The following is a 23,056-nucleotide window of genomic DNA, read 5'->3' on the forward strand; positions in this document are numbered from 1 at the left end:
TCCACTGATTGAAATGAAAAATAGGTAAAAATATAAATAAAAATTCATATTCATTCGCGTTCAATGGTATATATTTACAATTGAATACATTGAAGGCATTTTAAGCTTGCTACAATGTTTTTGTTTCTTGTTAATTTTTGTTGTTTTGTTCGTGTCGTACAAGACTTATTCGCGCCATTACAAATGCTCTATCATTCATATTTAAATATCTTCTTACAATTCATAGTTGCAGAATAAATTTCTATTATATATTTCTTCAATATCCATTTATTTATTTATTTATTTATTTACTCATCATTAATATTTTTACTCTCTATAATTTATTTTGCAACTCGTTGCCATTCTATATCTTTCATGTGTGTGTAATATGGAATGTGTTTTTTTTATTTGTTTTTTTTTTTTTGCGCTAGAGCACACTATATATTATATAAACTAACAATTATGATGATTAAAATAACTTGATTCATTTACAACTTGTATTGCTTGGTGTGCAACTCCCGAAAAATAAAATAATTATTTTATTTAATCCATTTTTTTTTAAACACACACTCATTACCCATTAATCAATATAACAATTAATAATTAATAATTATCAAGCCAATTTTTTTTTTTTTTTTTTTTTTTTTAAACGCAAACATCAAAGTCATGATTTAATAAGTTTATAAAAAACAATTATAATAATAAATAAAAAATTACGATATGTTAGTATCACTTTCTAAAAACAAAAAAAAATTTTATTTATAAAAAAAAAAATTGTTAAATAATTCATGACGAAGATGGCGCGATAAATTTTAAAAAAGTCTTTGGTATAAAAATTATTTGGTTTTAATATTTACGTACAATTATTTATAATTTCATACATACATACAATTATTTCGGTAAGTTGCACTTAGCAATTGTTAATTATTTATTTATTTATTTAATATATATTTATTTATATATATCGATATAAAATAATAATGATAAATCGTTATGACGTGATGATAATGATACGTTGATTTTAAGGGGTATATTTTTGCGCGGAAAAAAAAAATGAACAATCAACAACAATGACACTCTTAGTATCACACAACAACATCATTATAACAACATTGCGGGGGCACATCTTTAGTACACTGAGCAGAAAAAAATTTAATTTTAAATATAAACTTTAAATTTTTATTTTGAGAATTTTAAATTTCGCGGGTCATTTAATTTTTATACCGGCGCGGGGATTCGAACCCGAGTTCTACGGAGTATCAGACCTGCGGCTTTCGCACTTCGACACACTCGTGAATTTTTCGTGGGTTTGTATTTTTTATTAGAAAAAAAAAGAAAAATAGACGCGGAGTATTAAAGTGGAATTTAAAAAAAATTAAGGGACTGCGGTTTTAAATAGAAATTTTATTAAATTTTTTAGTAGTAGAGTTCACGGATAAAATTAATTTTAAAATTTAAATCATTTACTTTTTTGTTTTCGAAATTTGAATATTCGCGGGTTATTTAAAATTTCAGCGGCGGATTCTTATACCGAAGCTGGGATTCGAACCCGAGTTCTGCGGAGTAATAGACCTGCGGGTTTCGTACTTCGCTACACTAGAGAATTTATGAAGTCATCAGATTTTTTATTAGAAAAAAAATTTAGAGAAAATAAAAATAGACGCGGATTTTAGAATAGAAAACTGGAGTTTTTTTTAGTTTCTAAAAATTAGTTTTAAATAAAAATTTTAGTAAAATTTTCAGTAGTAAATATCGCGGATAAAATTTGAATAATTTAATTTGCGAAATTTAAAAATACGCGGGTCATTTAAATGTCAGCGGTAGAATCTCATGCCTACACTGGGATTCGAACCCGAGTTCTACGGACTACCAGACCTGCGGCTTTCGCACTTCGCTACACTAGTAAAATTGTGAAGTTAACAGATTTTTTAATAAAAAAAAAAATCCTACGCGGATCTTGAAATAAAAAAGTAGAAATTTAAAAAAAATTCTAAAGAATTAAAGTTTTAAATAAAAATTTTATTAAAGTATTCCGTAGTAAATTTCACGGAAAAAAATTTCTTGGTAAATAATTTAATAAAATTTATAAAAAAATAAAATTTCATGAATTTGGTAAAGTAATAAAATATCTTTTTCGCTCAGTGTAAAGTAGTTTACATATTTATATTTATATTTTTAAAAATTATTAATTATCCCTACTAGCCTTCTCTCCTTTATTTAATTTTATTTTCAAAAAGTTTATTTTAAATATTAAATCGACTAATTCGCTTGATCGTTGTCGCAAAATTTTTAACGTGTTATTCCACTCAAATATTATTATTATCAATATTATTTTTGACTATCCTAAAAAAATTAACCAATCATACGCTCACGATTGTAATAATATTTATTTACTTTTTAAATATTTCGCTAAAAATTTTAACTATCGATCGATCGAAGCCACAATTGTGCGTTTGTCAAGTCTATTTATTTTAAAATTATTAATAATAACAATGATAATTAAATATGAAATATATTAATATGGGATTAATTAATAAATTTAATTATTTAATAAATTTATTTTATTTTTGATTAAGTCAATTAAATAATTAAGTTATAAATAAACAACGATGGCACCACTAGTATTATAAAAGCGTACTACAAATTCAAAAAAAAAAAAAAAAAATTATAATACTGCAATTTTTCTAAAAAAAAAAAAAAATATATTTATTTACAATTAATTAAAAATTAATGGGATTATGCATTTTATATGAAAATTTATTTATTTATTTAAATATATATTTATATATATTCAAATTTATGTAAAAGTCAAACATACGATCGATCGACAGCCGCGACAATTCATTTAAAATTATTTTTTATTCACATAATTAATCACGTCTATTTAAATATTTATATTTATATTTATATATATATATATATATATTATTTTTTAAATGTCTCAAGTCAAGATTACCCACGTGCATCACGTGTATATATTTTTCACTTAATAAGTCTGTTTAGTATTTTTTAATCATTTTTTTTATTTCGGTATAAAATGCCCGCGATTAAATCGTTTTATAATTATTATTATTATTATTATTATTATTATTATTATTATTATTATTATTATTATTATTATTATTATTATTATTATTATTATTATTATTATTGTTATTATTATTATAATTTTGAATCTACGTAGAAATGTTTAATTTTTTATATGCGCGCACATTCATTCGCATTTAATATATTATTTATTTATTATTTTAATAATAATAATATACTTGATTAAATTCTTTTAGTTTTTTTTAGAGGCAGGCATAAAATAATAGATTTTTTAAGACGCGATAACTTTATCGATGATTATTTCTTTAAATATTTCATTGATTCAATAAGTATTTTATTAGAAAAAAATGCGTTGATGGAATCATATCTGATAAGGTTCAAACTCACACAAGATTTGACATAAACTCATATTTGATCATGTATGAATTCATACCTGATCACATATGAACAGATACCTGATCACACGTCAAGTCGTGCCTGATCACAATCGAATTCATGTCTGATCATACGTAAGCTCGTACCTGATCACCTATAAAGTCATACCTCTCATAAATGGAGTCATATCTGATCACATATGAACTCATACCTGATCACATATGAAGCCATACCTGATCCTACACCTGATCTTACATAAATACGTATGATCATATATTAATTCATACCTGATCACGCGTGAATTCATACCTGACCACATATGAACAGGCACCTGATCACACGTCAAGCCATGCCTAATCACATTCGAATTCATGTCTGATCATACGTAAGCTCGTACCTGATCACCTATAAAGTCATACCTGATCATACGTAAGTTCGTACCTGATCACCTATAAAGTCATACCTGATCATATTTGAAGTCATACCTGATCACATATGAAGTCATACCTGATCACATATGAAGTCATACCTGATCACATATGAAGTCATACCTGATCACATATGAAGTCATACCTGATCACATATGAAGTCATACCTGATCACATATGAAGTCATACCTGATCACATATGAAGTCATACCTGATCACATATGAAGTCATACCTGATCACATATGAAGCCATACCTGATCACGTGTAAGCTCATACCTGATCACACATAAACTTATACTAACTCGTACCTGATCATATGTAAGCTCGTACCCCTTCACACATAAACACGTATCTGATCCCATGTATACTCATACCTGATCACATATGAAGTCAAACCTGATCATGTAACCATATGATCTTAAACTTGATCATATGTAGCCATACTCGAATTCAAACCTGGTCATACCTGACCACATATGATCATACAAGAATTCATACCTGCTCATATATGATGATATCTGATTACTTATCCCCGTATTTAAAAAAAAATTAAAATACTTATTAATTTTTTGAAATAATAAATCCAAATCATCGACGTTGTCAAAGTTAATAAATATTAAATTGTAATGTATTTAGTTATGACGAACTATTCGGATCCTACTATAAATATTCATGCAAATATTTATATAATTTTTTTAATGATTATGAATTTGAACCGCCCAATTATTCATCATCGTACCACGCACACTCACAAATTTTATCTCATTTTTCCATTTAAATTTAATCGGTAACTAATAAATAAATAACGAGAGTAAATAATTGTGCTTGTGCATACCCACCCTCGTTTTTTAAATATAACTCTCAATAATTTCTCACGTTAATTAATTAATTAATTAATTAATAATAATATATTAATGTGTATAAAGTACAGTTGTCCTGTGTTAACATTTTTTTTTTTTTTAATACGAATACTCGATGGTTTTGTTGTATCTAAATTTCATTTCATCATTTTTCATATACATATTTGTCTATATATTTAATAAATTATTATTATTATTGTTATTATTATTATTATTATTATTATTATTATTATTATTATTATTATTATTATTATTATTTATTATCGTAGATACATAAATATTTAATCAGAGATTGTGTAAAGTATCAAGACTACTTTTTTTTTTATTTTATAAACTCGCACTTATATTTTACTGTTAAAAAAATTTATATTTTAAATTCAAAATTCAAATTCGAAAATTTTCATTCCCTTCAATGGCACATTGGAGCCACAATTTATAAATTAGAGTAATAATTTAAGTGATTAGTTTTTTTTTTTTGTGCGATTTATGATGCGTGCGCATTTGCATTCTTCAAGTTACACGATTTATAATACAACGGTAATTTTATAAATAATAATTATCATTATTATTATTATTATATATGATGAAAAAATTTATGATACTAATTTATTATTTAATGATTAAAAAAAAGCAACAAATAAATAATTCAGCCCGATGGAATTATTGTCACTTGGAGTTGCCGTCTTGATTTCTTCATTTTTATTTTTTTTATTTTATTTTTACACGCACTCTTACTTATTTAATTATTATTATTATTTTTTATCTTTTCTCTCTCCATTTCCACATTTTATTAAATCATTTACAATACTAGGAATGCGACTTGATATATTTCTTCACCATTAATTAGCGGTTTCATATTTTTTTTAATAATAATAATTAAATTACATTAATATATTAATTAAATAAAGCACTGAGTGCTTCCGTTTCTTTAAATATCAATAATATTTATAAATATATATATAAAGGCGGGGGTAAAACGGGTAGACTAAAAAAATCAGTCAGAAATTTTCTGTCCATTTTACCTCCCGTTATAAATATATGTATATATTTATATATATTTATATAGATATCAATAATTTACGATCAGATTTGTCTGATAGACTGGAGTAAATTGATATGAACCTGCTGTGATTGCGAGTAAAAACAAAATTCCGTTACCCTTTCACTGCATCGATACTCAAAAAGCGCGAACGCTTTTAAAATTTAAATATTTTTTATATTGTTACTCCGTAAGTTTTAAATGTACAGCGCGGTACAGTAGCTGCGGTAGACTAGACGTGATGGGGTTGATGATGGCGTGGTAATGATGGCCTGGCTGGTAAATTTGATCAAGATTTCAAACTGTTCGATTCGTCTGGATGCCTCTCCGTGCCAACGGTAAGTAAATTTGAAAATTCCATTTCCAATAGTTGTCTTGCCTGTAATTTTTATTTTAATTATTTTCATTTTCCCGCGATTTTTATTTGAATAATTCAAATTTTTAATACATACTTGGGTATTTTGGGTCGGTATTTGTAGAGTAAGTGCAAATGAATTAGCGTCGAAACTGTCGTCCAGGGCAATAAGGGCACCATGAACTCCAGATTCTAATAAATTGTTCCCGTATTCCTGGAAAATTAAATAAATTTATTAATTTTTAAATTACAACAGGTGTTATTTTGATCCCAGACTATTTTCAATTAATTTTTCAAATGTTCCCGCTCTTTACTGTCAATTGATAACTTCAATTATTTATTAGTACAGAGCGGGAACATTTCAAAATTAGTAAATTAAAATTTAAAAAATTGCGCGCTTGAGTTAGAAAAATTTTCGCGGTTTTTTTTTAATTCAAAAAAAATTCTTTATCAAGAGTAAGATTTTTTTTGTAAATGTAAGGGATTTATTCGAATAAATTGTGACCTTTTTGAGCACTGGGATCAAAATTTCTATAAAATTTTTATAATTTCACAGACGTGTAATTTGAAATTTAAAATAATAAAATACCTTAAGACCAATTGATTGAACCCATCTAATAACACGATCATTACTCCATACTATAACATCAACATTCGCACTCTCAGCCATTCGTCTTCTGTCTTCAAGTTGTTGTCTATCATAATTCAATCGTTTCAAACATGAAATTCCATATTGAAGACTTGTTCTAAAATAAATAAACAAATTTTAATAATTAAAAACTGTATCAATACAGTCGACGTCATAAGTCTTAGGACGTAGGGGAATTTTTTTTTGTCGCATGGACAGGAATCTATCAGGCAACGGAGCATAAAAATGATTCCGCAGCTGAATATTATCAATGGGTCTGTCGCCGGAAATGAAGACTGTCTTTATTTAAATGTTTATACACTGAAAGTAATTGCAATAAGTGTAGCATCTGAAGTCGATGATTAGATTTTATTACAATCGTTTTTTATTTACTTTAGATCTGGGACACAAAGTTACGGCCGGTAATGGTTTGGATTTACGAAGAAGGCTTTGAAAGCGGGTCCAGTAGTCCCGAGTCATATGGGCCCGATTTTTTAATTGAAGAAGACGTAATGGTCGTTGCGATGAATTACCGGCTTGGAGCATTGGGATTTCTGTCTCTCAACCTCAGAAATGCTAGTGGAAATGCCGGCTCGAAGGACCAAAACTTTGCGCTTCGATGGGTTAGACAAAATATCAATAATTTTGGCGGAGATCCTAAGAGAGTTACGATTTTTGGACACAGTGCTGGCTCTGTTTGTACTTTGGACCATGTGCTTTCTGATTCATCAGCTGGATTATTCCAATCGGCGATAGCCATGAGCGGATCTGCTTTGAATCGCTGGGGGTTCACTCCTCTACCCGAAGCAGTATCTCGCGGTTTCGCTATTGAGAGATACCTCGGAATAGATACAACAGACGCGTCATTCATGTTGCAAAAGTTTTACACTCTTTCTGCAGATAAGTTTCTTCTGGCTGTTGCCAATCTCGCAAACGAGTATCCTTATTGCCGGCTCGAAGGACCAAAATTTTACGCTTCAAAGGGTGAGAAAAAATATCAATTTCGGGGGGAGAGACTTATAACAGACTTATGGCACAACAAAGTCGACTGTAAATAAACAAATGGCGTATCCGTGAATAATTAATAAAAATACAAACCTGTGGAAACTGTCAACCATTCTCAGCTGTCCACGTAAGTCCTTTTTGTTAAGATGATCAAGCATCCGTGCATCGACAAGGCACTCCATGAACGTTGATCTGTACTGTGGTAACCCAAGACTCGGTAACCAGACGTTGCCGATCCATTCATGATTCATGTCGCCGAAGGCCAATGTCGTGCGTGAGGTTTTAGGAGCCGATGGACTGGTCAGCGACACCATTTCTTGTATGGCCAGTCGTAATTTCAGTCGATGCAACGGATTGCTTATTCCTATTTCGCGCTGTATCTCCGTGTCACTCAGAGCGCTCATTATAGCACCACTTTTTACATTCGCACGACAAGCAGCGACGTACCAAGCGGGCATGCCGACCCACAGTTCCAGCCACGCGACAATTGTCGGGCCATTCCATAGTCCGAATGGTGTTCCGGCTTTCATTGCCTCTGCCAGCAGTTCATGTCGCGACGAATCCAACATGCTGCGTTACAAAATAAATTTAATTTATCTAATCATTCATTCATATATTTATTATATATTTAAATAAGTAATTAACCTTTTCTTTTTCCTACGATCAAATTCAGTCTTACTACCACTCAATTGAGTACCGACTACAGTGACACTGTCACCATAGTCTGGATCTGCTGGTGTACTCGCGCCACCAGGACCAAATCCGGCCATATCAGCTCCCATGGAATTGTCCTTCGATTTAATCTAAAAATTTATTTATTTATTTATTAATTAATTAAAAATTAAAGTGAAAAAAAAAACATCAACTGATACCTTGTCTTTTTTACTGAAGAATCTTCCAAGACTACTTTTGATTCCCTTCTTTTTCTGGGCAGCAGCAACAGCAGCAGCAGTAGCCGGACTCATGCCACTGGCCTGCATTTGCAAGTGAGAACTTGACAGCTGACCGAGTGGTAAACCAACACCTGGATGACCCATTCCGCTGCTGGACATTCCGATGTAATTGTTTTTGTGTAGACTGTCCTGGCTGCTATGACGTGAAGACAACGGTGAAGGTGGTGTCCCACAATTCAGCGTGCCGTTGTTATGATGCCCATGCCTGCTAAGCATGTAGCACTAATCTAGTTTCTAGTTCTATTTCTATGTCTACTTCTAATTATTAGAAGCTACTTTTGTCTAATTCTAGGTTAGCGGATTAAAATAAATAATTAGAGGATTAGTGCGAACCTGTGGGTCGGATAACCGGCATTGGGAAATCCGGTATGACCTGTGCGTCTCCGTAATTCTTCTTGGCTGTGCGCTAGTGCCTGGACGACACGTTCGAGTCTTATGGATCTGGCTGTTGATGGTGATGCTGCGTCATTATTCATACTTAGCCCGCTGTTCATCCCACCGCCCATGCTACCGTCACGGTCGTTAACGGAGTGCAATTCTTCACCTGACAGCTGTAACTATAAATATATTGTCCTTTGTGTGTATACGTTTATATATGCGTCTATATATATTTATATACATTAGGATTAGCAAGAAAAAATAAAATAAATTTTTTTAAATTTCCCGGGGTTTTTAAAAAGTTTCAAATTTTCATGGAAAATAAATCATCTGAAAATTTGACATCAAAATATAAATTTTTTCAAAATCTTCAGATTTTTCAAATTAGAAAAAAATTGAATTTTAAATATTTCCCGGGAATTTTCAAGAGTATGAAATTTTCATGAAAAATAAATTGTCTGCAAACTTGACATCAAAATATGAATTTTTAAAAAATCGTTAGATTTTTTTAATTAAAAAAAAAAAATTTTTTTTAATTTCCCAGAATTTTTAAGAAGTATGAAATTTTTATGGAAAATAAAATCTGAAAATTTGAAATCAAAATATGAATTTTTCCAAAATCTTTCGATTTTTCAAATTAAAAAAAAATTGAATTTTAAAAACTTTCCCGGGATTTTTAAAAAGTATGAAATTTTTATGGAAAGTAAAATCTGAAAATATGAATTTTTCAAAAATCTTTAGATTTTTTAAATTAATTTAAAAAAATTTCCCAGGAACTTTAAAAAGTATGAAATTTTTATGGAAGGTAAATAATCTACAAATTTGACATCACAATATGAAATTTTCCAAAATCTTCAGATTTTTCAAATTAAAAAAAAATCAATTTTTAAAAATTTCTCGGAATTTTCGAAAATTATGAAATTTTTATGGAAAGTAAATTATCTGCAAACTTGACATCCAAATTCTTCTGAATTTTTTAATTTAAAAAAATTGAAATTCCCGCGAGTTTTAAAAAATTGAAACTTTTCATACGATAAAAAAAAAATTAATTTTTTTTGCGCTACCCCAACATATATAACAATTCATAATTAACACAATATGTACTGACTAACATTAACATGCACTTGTATCAAGCGTGAGTGTCGCATTCAGCAAATAAATCCACACATCCACACAAATATAATCTCCCATTCTGTTTATTTATCATCACATGTGTGATTGAATATAAATAAATAAACAAAGAATAAAAATAAAAATAACAGTGTGTTGATGGTTTAAGATTTCGGTGAAGAGGAAATGTCTGACACTTGTGTGCGAGCTGTGATTTAGTTGAAGAGAGAGAGAGAGAGAGAGAGTGAGAGTGAGTGAGTGAGTGAGTGATAGTGAGAGTGAGTGGGAAATGAACACGAACCTGGCTGGCAGGCAAAGACTCAGACAGTTGTCCCGATGGGCTAGCCAATGAAGATGCATATTGATGAAGATGCGCAGGTGACATTGAGGCTGGTGCCTGTAACAACCCATACCCATCCCAAAAGGTTTTATGAATCCTTAAGGACAACAAAAAGGACATTCACTCTTGCAATTAACACACATTCCTATTGACAAAGTCGTGAATAAAACCGTAAATCTATTGGACAGGATCAGGACCAGGACTAGGACCAGGACCAGGTCCAGGTCCAGGACTAGGACTAGGACTTGGATTAGGATCAGGAGTGTTGGCAATAACATCAACTGATGATTAAAAATGAATTTGAAATAAAATATCTTACAGTATGATATTTATGGAGATAATCGCGATTGGGACTGTGATGAGATTTGGGTGTTGACCGACCGCTCAGTGGTGGAGAAGCACGCTCGTGACTACGACCACGTGACAATAGGTTCATGTGCTCCAGACTACCTACTCGTGATTCTAATTCTTCGGCACGTGCTTCGGTACTCTGTTTCTCTTCTTGTATCAATCGTATCTCGATGTTTATTGCGTCGAGTTGCTCTTGGAGAATCATCGCGAGTGTCTGGGCGTCTGTTTGATCAGATGGGCTGATCATGTCTGCAGCTGAACTGAACAAACTCTCGTTGTCACCGTCTACTTCTGCGTCACTTGATACGTCGAATGCTTGCTGTACGTTTGCCAGCACGTGGGCTTGCTGTAATTTTTCCCACTCTTGTTCTGCTAATGTGCGAGCTACGTAACTCTGTAATTCATTTTTTTTTTTTTTTTTAACGGGCTGGTAATTTTATTTTAAATTACACGAGTCTAGAATTATGTGTCATTGTGACATTTTTACCCCATATTGATTTTCATTGAAAAAAAATTAGAAATTTTTCACTCGTATCATTTTTTAAATTTTTCATAAAAAAAATAACCGTAGAAATTTTTTTTTTACTCAATTACGCGCCAATTTTTAAATGTTTAAATTTTTTAAAATTAGTAAACAAAATTTTATTTTTATTCGAATACGCGCCATTTTTTTAAATTTTTAATAAAAAAATAAGAGTAGAAAATTTTATTTTTCACTCAATTACGCGCCAATTTTTAAATGTTTAAATTTTTAAAAATTAGTAAACAAAATTTTATTTTTATTCGAATGCGCGCCATTTTTTTAAATTTTTAATAAAAAAATAAGAGTAGAAAATTTTATTTTTCACTCAATTACGCGCCAATTTTTAAATATTTAAATTTTTAAAAAAGTTAATCAAATTTTATTTTCATTCGAATACGCGCCATTTTTTACAGTTATAATTTAAAAGACAAAAACTGTATAAAATTTTTACTTCACTTAAATACACGCCATTTTTAAAATTAAAAATTTTTTTTTTTCAATTGACGACATAAATAAAAAAAAAAATAACGTGATGTCAAAATGACAGTGAGTATAATTTAAAGATAAATTATTAGTATTATTAGACATTACCTTTGCGGAATCATCATCAATAATCCGTTTACCAGTAGCACGTCTTGGTAATGAATGAGTATCAAAACTACTGTGGCTGGCACTTCTGGAAGATGACGCTGGTTCAACCAACGTAACGGCATTTGGTGATAAACTACGTGTCAGTGCATCAGTCTGTTGAATATTAAATGCTATTTCTTGCTGCAACATTTGACGTTTAACGCTGTCTATTTCTAATCTTGCTTTAGTCAATTCTTTAATCAATTCATCTTTTTCATTTTGCAAATCTTCAGCTATTTTACGCATTTTCTCCAAGTTTTGGGTCAGCGCATTTTTCTCCTCCAGCGCGTGCATTCTTTCTTTCAAATGCACTTGCAGTCTCTCATTCGATTCTAGAAAATTTTAAATTATATACAATAAATACAAGTATTCATTATTTTTATTACATGCTCTATATATTTAATTAGACGACGATCCCGAACAAAATTAAGGCACCCGTTGGATGCTTGGAGGTCTCGGGGGTATCAGACAAGTCGTCTGGAAGAATACTAGCACACAGAAGTGAAGGGAAAGATTTTTTTTGTCATCAACGAGCCCTGAGTCGAGATTTTCGATCGATTTTCTAGAGAATTTCTTAGACGATCCCGAAGAAAATTAAAACATGCGTTGGATGCTGGATGAAAACTCAATTTTCTAAAATCGGACCAACTTCCCTTTTTTCAAAAATTTTCAATTTTCATAGCGGGAAATTTAAAAAATGTATCAAGAGTCTACTGTGCAATTTTTGTTGAAAAAATTTTTTTAATTTTATTAAAAGTTTTTTTAAAAAAAATCTATTGAAAATTTTTTATAAAAATTATTTTTAAAATATCGGTCGGAAATTTTTCTAGGAAATCTTTCGAAAATTCTTTTCAAAAAGATTTTTAAAAAAATCTAATGAAAATTCTTTTAAAGAATTTTTTAAAGATTCTTTTAAAAACTTCTTTAAAAGAATCTTTTAAAAATCGTTCAATAAAAAACTTTTGAATTAAATTCTAGCAAATTTTAAATTTATTTATTTTTAATGATATTCAAATTAGCCGACATCTAATTAATTTTTGGATTTTTTAAAAAACGATAAATTATAAAAAAAAAAAATATTTAAAAAAATTGCACTTGCAGTTTTTTAAATTTTCTACATGTGCATATTTTTATTTTTTTTTTCTTCAAATTTAATTGTTAAAAAAAAAGCCCAAAAAATTTTAATTGTCTGCTGACTTCAGTATCATTTATTTTTATATAAAATTTATAATTAAAAATAAATTACCTGACAATAATTTATCAACGGTACTACTTAGCCGGGTATTGTGCTCTTCATTCATCTTCAAACGCTGATTAAGACGCATCACCTCCCCATTCTTTTCTTCTAATTGAGTTTCCAGTCTTTGTATTCTATCCTCAGCGCTGCCATGTTTTTCTTGCGCCTGCTTATTTAATACATCACAAATCTATTCTTTATTATTAAATATCATTACTTTTTATCTTTTCATTTTTAATCAATCATTTAATCAGGTAATTAATTAATTGATTAATTAACTAATAATAGGCAGGCTCATATTTTTTAAACGAAATCAAAAAATGATAAAATGAAAGAATGAAATGAAAATGAATAACTTTCTTTCTTTCTTTTTTTTTTTATGTGGCGATATATGAATTCCCTGCGTACCTGGTTGGGCCTCCTCACCTGCGTCAGTGCCTCCATCCTCTGCTTCAATTGTTCCTCCATCTCAGGTAATTTCGCATACTGCGCTAACTTTTGTTCTGCGAGTTCTAATTTTTCTTGGATTGCTGCGATTTTCTTTTCTTGCAACTAGAAAAAAATTTTTTTTTTACTCAATTCCGGGTTTAAAATTCAAAATTAAATAAATACCTTGAGCTGATCTTCCTTGTGCTTCAATTCTTGTTCAAGTTTTTCATTCAAGTCGTGCACGCTAGTGGATTCCCGCTGAGCATTCAAATATCTTTTCTCCAGAGTCGCTATTCTCTCTTCCTGATCTTCTTTCTGAGCGACATTTTCTCTCAAGTCGCGTTGCAATTTATTGTTCGCTTCTTGTGTCTTCATGAACTCTTTTTGTGTCTTATTCAAAGTCTCTTCTAATTCAGCAACACGTCCGCTGAGCTCACCAACTCGTCGTTGCCACGTGGCGATCTCTGAATTCTAAAATTTTTTTACACCATTAGGATAATCATTTATTGTATTTAAATTTTACTCAACATACTGTTTAAAAGTAGTGTCCACATTGTGCGTATAAAAGTGTGCGAAATCGTGTCCGTGTATTTTTTAAAAAGAAAAAAAAATTTTTTTTTTATACTTTTTGTATTAATCGCCATGTTCGGCAATACGGGAAGTGTTACACGTAAATAATAAATATAAATATTAATTGTTCTTATTAAAATTTTAAATTATGATCATTCCATCACATGCTCTATATATTTAAGTATTCATATATTTTTTTGGTACTTGTTTACAATCACTCCTCCACCTGTTTGTATCAAGCAAAAAACCAAAATTATGCAAATTGCCAAGAGACTTGTTTCATTCTCTGGCATTTGTCGGCGCATTAAAGATGTGTTTGCTTATTTAGGTGTTATTTAAGCATTAATAAATTGTACATGTGTACCATAGGTATAAATTAGCTTGATTTCAAGATTAAGTTTGAAATTTTTCTGTTCCGTGCTACCCTGCACCATTTGACATATTTTTCTTTTTATTCTATGTATTGACTCTTAAGTCAACCACCAAAACTTAAGGTATATGCCTATTTGCCATAATTTCTGTAGTTTCGTCCTAAGTACGTTAACGGACTCGTCAGTAAGGCTATGTTAACGCACTCATGCCTTAGACTACATCTCTTACTAGTACGGGCCGGCGTAAAACTGTGTTGCGAGCTTCAGTCAGACACTATACTAGCAAAGGAAGGCGGATACCGTCCAAACTACTTGCAACAAAGTGCTAGGTGAGCTGTTGTACACCGTTAGTGTATTGAAATAACAGAAATATGTCAATTTTCCACTATACAAGAGCTCAAAAAATATTTTAACTCTTAGTTAGACCTTTCTATCGCCACCGTCCATCTTACGGTATTAATAAAATTAATTATTAGTATTTATTAGAAATTTATTAAATTTATTTTGGAAAATCAACATGATTTTTGTCATTTTTGATCAATTTTGCACACTTTAGTTACAAGGTTCGGATAGATATCTTGTGTTATAGACATAAATACATACAGAAAATTCTTTCCGCCGTGTAGCAGAACACGTGGAAAAAGTTTAATTATAGATCTTTAATGTGTAAGCACTTGGAACTTTAGAAAATGTGTGGAGGAGTGATTGCCAACAATTACCATTTTTTTTTATTATTTAATTTTTATTATAAATAATTAATTGAGTAAAAAAAAAATTAATTAAGATTCTATTGTGCAGTTTCTATTTAAAAAAAAAATTTTTTCAAGTCTATTAAAAAAAAATCTTGACAAAAAATCGTTTCAAAATTCTTCTAAGTAAATCTTCTAAAAAAACTTTCAAAAATTCTTCTCAACAAATCTTTTAAAAAAATCTTTTCCGAAAACATTGTAAAGAAATCTTTGAAAAATCCTTCTCAAGAAATCTTTTCTAAAAATCTTTTCAAAATTCTTCTCAATAAATCTTTTCTAAAACCCTTTCAAAAATCGTTCTCAACAAATCTTTTCTAAAACTCTTTCAAAAATCGTTCTCAACAAATCTTTTCTAAAAATCTTTTCAAAATTCTTATTTAAAAATCTTTCAAAAGTCCTTCTCAATAAATTTTTTCAAAATTCTTCTAAAATATCTACTCGAAATTAAAAAAAAAAAATCTGTCAAAAATCCTTCTCAATAAATCTTTTAAAAAACCTGTCAAAAATCTTTCTCAATAAATCTTTTCCGAAAATCTTGTAAAGAAATCTTTGAAAAAACCTTCTCAATAAATCTTTTCTAAAAATCTTTTCAAAATTCTTCTAAAAAAATCTACTCGAAATTCTTTTAAAAAAATCTTTCAAAAATCTTTCTCAATAAATCTTCTCAGAATTCTTTTAAAAAAATCTTTCAAAAATCCTTCTCAATAAATCTTTTCAAAATTCTTCTAAAAAAATCTTTCAAAAATCCTTCTCAATAAATCTTTTCAAAATTCTTTTTAGAAAATCCGTCAAAAATCTTTCTCAATAAATCTTTTCTAAAAATCTTCTCAAAATTTTTCTAAAAAATCTACTCAAAATTCTTCTAAAAAATCTACTCGAAATTCTTTTAAAAAAATCTGTCAAAAATTCTTCTCAATAAATTTTTCAAAAATTCTTCTAAAAAAATCTACTCGAAATTCTTTTAAAAAAATTTTTCAAAAATCCTTCTCAATAAATCTTCTCAAAATTCTTTTCAAATTCTTCTCAATAAATCTTCAAAAAATTCTTTGAAAAAAATTCCTCTAAAAATTTTTTTTTTAATTCTTTAAAAAAAAATAATACATGCACTTGGACTTATAATAATATTTTTGAGCACTGTACACATTTAAATAAGATCGTGTACCTGTGTATGGAATGACAGTGATATAAATTAACCACACGATTAAAATAATAAATTTATTCCTTTCGAAAAACTACCGAGGACCGACACGGACTTTTCTCCCCGTCATACCTGCTTATCAAGGGTAGCCTGCAAATCAACAGCAACTGGATCCTCATCAATAGCATCGCCGTTGCTGAGTCTACTCTCATCCTCGACAGTCTCCACATCCTTCTCCTCCGCAATACCATGATCACTTTGATCACCTACTCGTTTACTCGGTTCATGTTCACCTTCCTCCAGAGTTATCGTCTCCTGATCCTCATTCTGTCCCATCATATAATACGATATTCAAAATTTAACCAAGCGTTTACTTAAACTGATGATTTCAACCCAAAAATCAACATTACATCCCAACACCATGGTCTTGATTTTTTTATTTCTTCATTTACATGTTCAATGCTCAATTTATTTGTTAATTATGATCACACATGCGCACTTATGAAAATAATTTTTTAAAAAATAAAGTGACTCTATGAGACGTAGCTATGATTCATGCAAAATGAAATCGTAATAACATGCAAGCACAACCCGCTTCCATTGCCTTACATTTATTATTTATTAGTACATGCGGAAGGTTATTGCCCGTATTAATATAAATTTTAATGTTAATTCAGTATTTTATTTATTTTTGTCAATAGAACCGCAACCGATTGGCCAAAAAAAAATGATTGTGAATAATGATGCTGATGAATTGTTTTTAATATCATGTGCTATGGGTGTATGAGTGTAATTAAAATTGTTTTCATGATTACTGTCATGTGTAAGGTATGTAAGCAGTGATACCTTATTTTGCAATTGTTGCTGCTGTTGTTCGTCCAATTGCCCATTTTCTTTGGGTTTATCTTCCAGAGTTTTTAATGACGAGGATGAAGAGCCGGGTTGATACCCGGCGGCTTTGTATTGCTGCAACTGTTGGTTTAAATAAATAAATATATAAATATATATGAGACTGTCAAAAAAATCGAGTATTTTTTTTAGATTAATCCTAAAATATGACCGGGAAAATTATCGATCTTTGCTGTAAATTAATTTATTGATGACATAAAATTCTAGAGCTCAAAAGTAAAACCATTAGAAACAGGTCAGTGTTTGGGGCGATATCATGGAAACTAATCGACAAGAAAATTTTGAATGAGGTCTTTTTTTGGAGAGCATGAAATTTTTTTAAAGAAAATTTGTCTTTTTTCCATTTGTTCAAAAGTTATTGGAGCTTGAAGACGAATTTATAATAAATTTCGAGATCTTTCAACTTTTCTGGGGAAACTATCAAACTTATCACAAAATACCATAGAATCTTTTTTGTATAAAATTTTATTTCCTACAATTTATTTCTGATAAACTTTTTCAAAATTCCGCATTGTTTTGTAGTTATTTTCATTTTAATATCAAGCTCGAAAAAAATAGTGTTCTGATCGATTTTAAGATCTTGACATTAAAATGAAAATTACTAGAAAACAATGCGGAATTTTGAAAACCTTTATCAGAGATAATTTGTCAGAAATAAAATTGTCTACAAAAAAGATTCTATGGTATTTTGTGATAAGTCTGATAGTTTCCCCAGAAAAGTTAAAAGATTTCGAAATTTTGTATAAATTGACTTCTAGCTCCAATAACTTTTAAACAGATGAATTTTTCAAAAAATGATAAGAGTCTTTTTTTGTGGAGCGTTCGATTCCCTACAAAATTATAACCCGAGCTTATTTGTACAATGAGATATAAAACTGCAAACAAAATTTTTTTTCCATGTTATTTAAATGGGAAATAGAAAATATGATAAGCGGCCTCTAAATATAAATATTAAGAGCTCATCTTTTAATAGTAGATTTTTTTCAACATCGAATATATAAATTGAGTATTTTATTTACCTCATCTTTGGTCCGTGCAAGTTCTTCCTCCAGACTTGTATTTCTTTCTAGCGCGACTCTTAATCGTTCTCGGACCTGCGATAAAATAAACAAAATAAATTTTTTTAAAATTACGTGACGCTAAGTAAAGACAAATAATAATAATAAAAACACTAGGTAAAAACAGACCTTTTCATCCAAAGCCTTGTGATGCTCGAAGAGACTCTTGAGTGCCTTGAGTACCTCGACCTCGGACGACACTCCGGATTGTGCAGCCGCTTGTCTCTTCACCACCGTCATCCTGAGAGATCTTTCGTGTCTTGATACTAGACATTCCAGATGTTCAAGTAGTAGCTGTTTAAATTATTTTTATAAGTAATGTGTAATAACAATTATTTTATTTATGTAAATGTATATAGTAAATTATTATTATTATCATACCCGAGTATTATTACGTTCTGCTTTTAATTCCGATATTTCTTCTTCACGTTCAAGTATACTTTCACGTGCTGCTGATAATTCTTTCGTCAGTTGAGAAAATTCCTGACAAAAAAAAAATAATAATTTTTTTTACTTAATACAAAACGAAAGTAAATTTTTTAAAAAACAGTTTAAAAGTTTTCAATCCTTATACAATTAATTAATTTATTCTCTAAATGTTTCATAGAAATCAATCAAATTGTTCGATTAGAAAGTTTGAACAGAAATTAACTGGCAAACTTGAATTTTTTTATTTTTTAAATCTTTGATTCCTATAATTTTTGTAACAAATCAACAAATTTTCAATTTTTTTTTTATTTAAAAATTCGCGGGTTTTAAAAATAAATTGATAGAATTATAATTTTTGTGAAAATTAAAATATTTTGAAATGAAACTGATAAATTTTTTTCAAATTTCATAAAATTCGCGGTTTAAAAAAATAAATTTTTAGCATTCCAATTTTGAATTTTGTTAAAATTCATATATTTTTTAAATAAAACTGATAAGTTTCAAAATTGTCTGTTTTAAAAAATTAATTGCAAGCATTCAAATTTTTACTCTCGTAAAAATTAGAATATTTTGAGACAAAACTGATAAATTTACAAAATATATATACAGAAATTCTTCAAAATTTTACAGTCATAGTTTTAAAAAATTAATTGACATTTTGAAATAAAATTGATAACTTTTTTTAAATTTTAAAAATTCGCGGTCTTAAAAATAAATTGTCGGTATTCCAATTTTGAATTTTGTAAAAATTCAAATATTCTGAGATAAAACTGATGTTTTTTCAAATTTGAAAAAATTCGCGGTTTTAAAAATTAAATTGTTATCATTTCAATTTTGAATTTTGTAAAAATTCATATATTTTTTAAGTAAATCTGATAAATTTCAAAATTCTCTCTTTTAAAAAATTAATTGCAAGAAGTCAAATTTTTACTCGTAAAAATTTAGATATTTTGAGATAAAACTGATAAATTTAATAAATTCGCGGTCTCAAAATATTAATCGACTGCATTCAAATTTTTATTTCCATAAAAATTCAAATATTTTTAGATAAAACTGATAAATTTACAAAATGTATATACATATATACAAAAATTCATACAATTTTAGATAGATCTGATAATTATTCAAAATTCCCGGTCTCAAAAAAAGAATTAATTAAATTTCGTAAAAATTAATATATTTTACAATAAATCAAATAAATTTCCAAAATATATCGATAAATTTCTATCCAATACCAATTTCAGAACCCGCTCTTCTAATGACGACTGATTTTGTCAACCCAATGACCAAATCTACAATATCTCGTTCTACAAAATCGCAAAAAAAACTCCATCTCATTAAATAAAATACAATATGTTTATATTTATATATATTGTAGTACGATTGACAGTAATAAAAGTTGTTGGTACAACTTTAGTGTAATCGGAGATAAAAAGAGAAGGAGATAAACCAGCGATAGGAGTAACGTGGAGTATAAGGTGAGGTTCATTCATGCGCCCGGGGTCGTCGCCGACGAGAGTAGACGACAGCAGACGAGTAGACCGTCGAGTAGGTGGTTGTAGTAGTGGTGGTTGTGGTAGTAGGCTATTGATCGGTCAGTTTCTCTCTTGCGTACAACCAATCATCTCATTTACCCGACGTCGCACGCACCGCACACCTCAACCGTGCTCTCTATAATCACCGTCGTACCGTCAACGACTCACCTCACCTATCCGCCGTCACCGTAACCATCGCCGTTGCCTTTATCCTCGCCGTAGGTTCTAACCACACGCGTTTACATACTTTACATACATACATACATATAAATACATATAAATATATACTCAATCTTACAACTTTTTAACGCCCTCGTATCTTCATATGTAATCATGTATGTATTCATAATAAATAATTGCATAATTATTTCGTCATATATCTCATACATTTATATATATGCACATACATTGTACAATATATATATTTATATTGCTATTTAATTTCCCGTATTGTATACAATTGCATTCATTCGTCGCTGGTACCACGACCACCCGCAAAACCCCCCACGTGCTCATGATGATATGACTTTTTTTTTCCTATCCCACTGCATTAATTCCTACATTCCATTTTTAAAAATATGCCCCGAGCTACATTACATGGAGCAAAAAAAAAGACAACATTGCAACTGAGATTCTGCAGAGCGTGATTGCAACACCCGTTTTATCTTAAGGCAAAATAAAATACTTTTAAATTAATGAGGATGCTAATGAAAAAAATAAAAATAAAATGTGTTAACTACCTGAGGAACGTTGGCATTTATTTGTCTATTGAGAGCATCGCGTTCTTTCTCGACTTCTTGAAGTCTGACTTCGGCCTCTTGAAGTCTCTCCTGGCTCTCGCGAAGTGAGTCCATGAGTTTGTCCCGTTCGTCGAGCATGGAGACCATGAGCTGCTCGAAGTTTGCATCTTCACCAGAGAATTGTGAGCTTCTCTGGCTGATGCTGTCCTCAGCGATCGTTGGCATCACATCGCACATCATATTCCACATTTTGACAACTCAGGACATACGCACAGACACACGACTAAATATTTAAATAATAAATACGTCACAGTACGTTTTGCTTTTTAAATAAACATGTAATTCATTAATTGTCTATCTCTATAAGACCAATACGTCATTGGTTAAATTCTTGTGTCTCTGTTGAATAAATTGAAGAAATAAAAGGGATCTTGAGTGTCTGCTGCCGGTGATGTTCAATACAATTACAATTATCACTCGACGTTATTATTTTTACACCGACTTCTGATGATTCCGATGATAATAATGATGATGACGATGATGATTTATCAGTGATTGTGATTAAATCTGATGTAAAATCTTGATGCATTTGCCAACTGATGATCCAATCGCCCATCTTTTACTGCCCACTTTACAACCAAATTAATTTTTATTACTTTTCACACAACATATATACATATATGTATATACATATATATTTTATTAGAAATTACAAGTAAATAAATCTCTTCTTTACATAAGACACCACACCTACCGCAATCACACACTGATTTTTTTTTATCTCAATTATCTACAAAATAAAAAGAAAAAAAAAATTAATTGATAGAAAAAAAAAAATTACAAAATCTGTCACCGACACCCGGGGCAAAAAAAATTTTATGATGAAATTTAAATGGAGTAAGAAAATAAAAAATAAAGTGACAGATTTTTGGAGTAATTACTGATGAAAGTAAAATATTTGTGTACATTTAGTAATTACATTACAATGGGGGTAGTAATGAAAATATATATGTTAAATTTGATATATATATACATTTATATATATAGATATATGTGTATGTAACTCACAGCAGAGACGTGTGCTCTCGTTCGTTATGAATAGCGGGTTTTAAAAAATATTTATAAATATATGGAGATTTATAAAATAATAAAATTAATTTATAATATAATAATAATAATATATGAAAAAAAAAAAACAACTTATTTATATAAAGTAAATGTGGCGGTATCCGGTCACGTTATCACGGTAAAAACCGCGGAAAACCGCGCAACTGACACACCTACAGGTATTACTACCGCCCAGTCTTCTACACTACTCCATTTTCAATACCGCGACGGCCATCTTGGTTATTGTGTATGCGCGTGTGTGACGTAAGGGGTAAAGAGACAAATACACGACGACTTTACACGAGACGACACGAAATAAAGCGGGAATATACGAATTTCTACGTAAATGCTTTTGGCGGTAAATTTGAAATTTGAAATTTTTAGTTTTTAAATAAATGGGATTTACATTTTTTTTTTTTGCTTAAAAAAATTAATGGAATCTTTGGGCACTTGGACAATTAATTTGTAATTTAAAAAATAATTTTTGTAACAGAGACAACGCGAATTAAAGCGGAAATTTACGAATTTTTATATAAATGCTTTTGGCGGTAAATTTGAAATTTTTATTTTTAAGATGAATGAGATTTAGATTTTTTTGTGCTTAAAAAAATTAATGGAATTTTTGAGCACTTGTGCGATTAATTTTTAATTTAAAAAAAAAATTTTTTAACAGAATTCAAATTTTTTAATTTTAATTAAAATAAAATTTTATTAAAAATCAGTGAAAATTTTAATGAATTTTAAATTATTGCTTAATATAATTTATATTTATAAAAATTGT

General features: G+C 29.5%; 1 protein-coding gene across 15 annotated transcripts; it reads right to left on the reverse strand.

The window, feature by feature from the left end:
• Window positions 1-260: 260 nt before the first annotated feature.
• LOC130666175 (liprin-alpha-1) lies at window positions 261-22,496 on the reverse strand. 15 transcript variants are annotated; one of them, XM_057466990.1, is made up of 21 exons: window positions 22,237-22,496; window positions 21,923-21,958; window positions 21,169-21,797; window positions 18,846-18,947; window positions 18,594-18,758; window positions 18,426-18,500; window positions 17,344-17,469; window positions 16,630-16,824; window positions 13,853-14,140; window positions 13,649-13,792; window positions 13,250-13,430; window positions 11,965-12,335; window positions 10,819-11,244; window positions 10,461-10,556; window positions 9,005-9,228; window positions 8,591-8,879; window positions 8,364-8,521; window positions 7,812-8,288; window positions 6,675-6,831; window positions 6,183-6,299; window positions 261-6,109 (listed from the first exon to the last, which is right to left on the reverse strand). In XM_057466990.1, the coding sequence occupies exons 3-21, from the start codon at window positions 21,415-21,417 to the stop codon at window positions 6,020-6,022; spliced, it is 3,930 nt and encodes a 1,309-aa protein (XP_057322973.1). In that variant the 5' UTR covers window positions 21,418-21,797; window positions 21,923-21,958; window positions 22,237-22,496; the 3' UTR covers window positions 261-6,019. The 15 variants fall into 15 exon arrangements, with proteins under 15 accessions (XP_057322973.1, XP_057322972.1, XP_057322974.1 ...); XM_057466989.1 differs by having other exon boundaries at window positions 21,882-21,958; XM_057466991.1 differs by lacking the exon at window positions 21,923-21,958.
• Between the last annotated feature and the right edge of the window lie 560 nt (window positions 22,497-23,056).

This window comes from Microplitis mediator, chromosome 3 (genome assembly GCF_029852145.1).
Source record: "Microplitis mediator isolate UGA2020A chromosome 3, iyMicMedi2.1, whole genome shotgun sequence".
Lineage (NCBI taxonomy): Eukaryota > Metazoa > Arthropoda > Insecta > Hymenoptera > Braconidae > Microplitis > Microplitis mediator.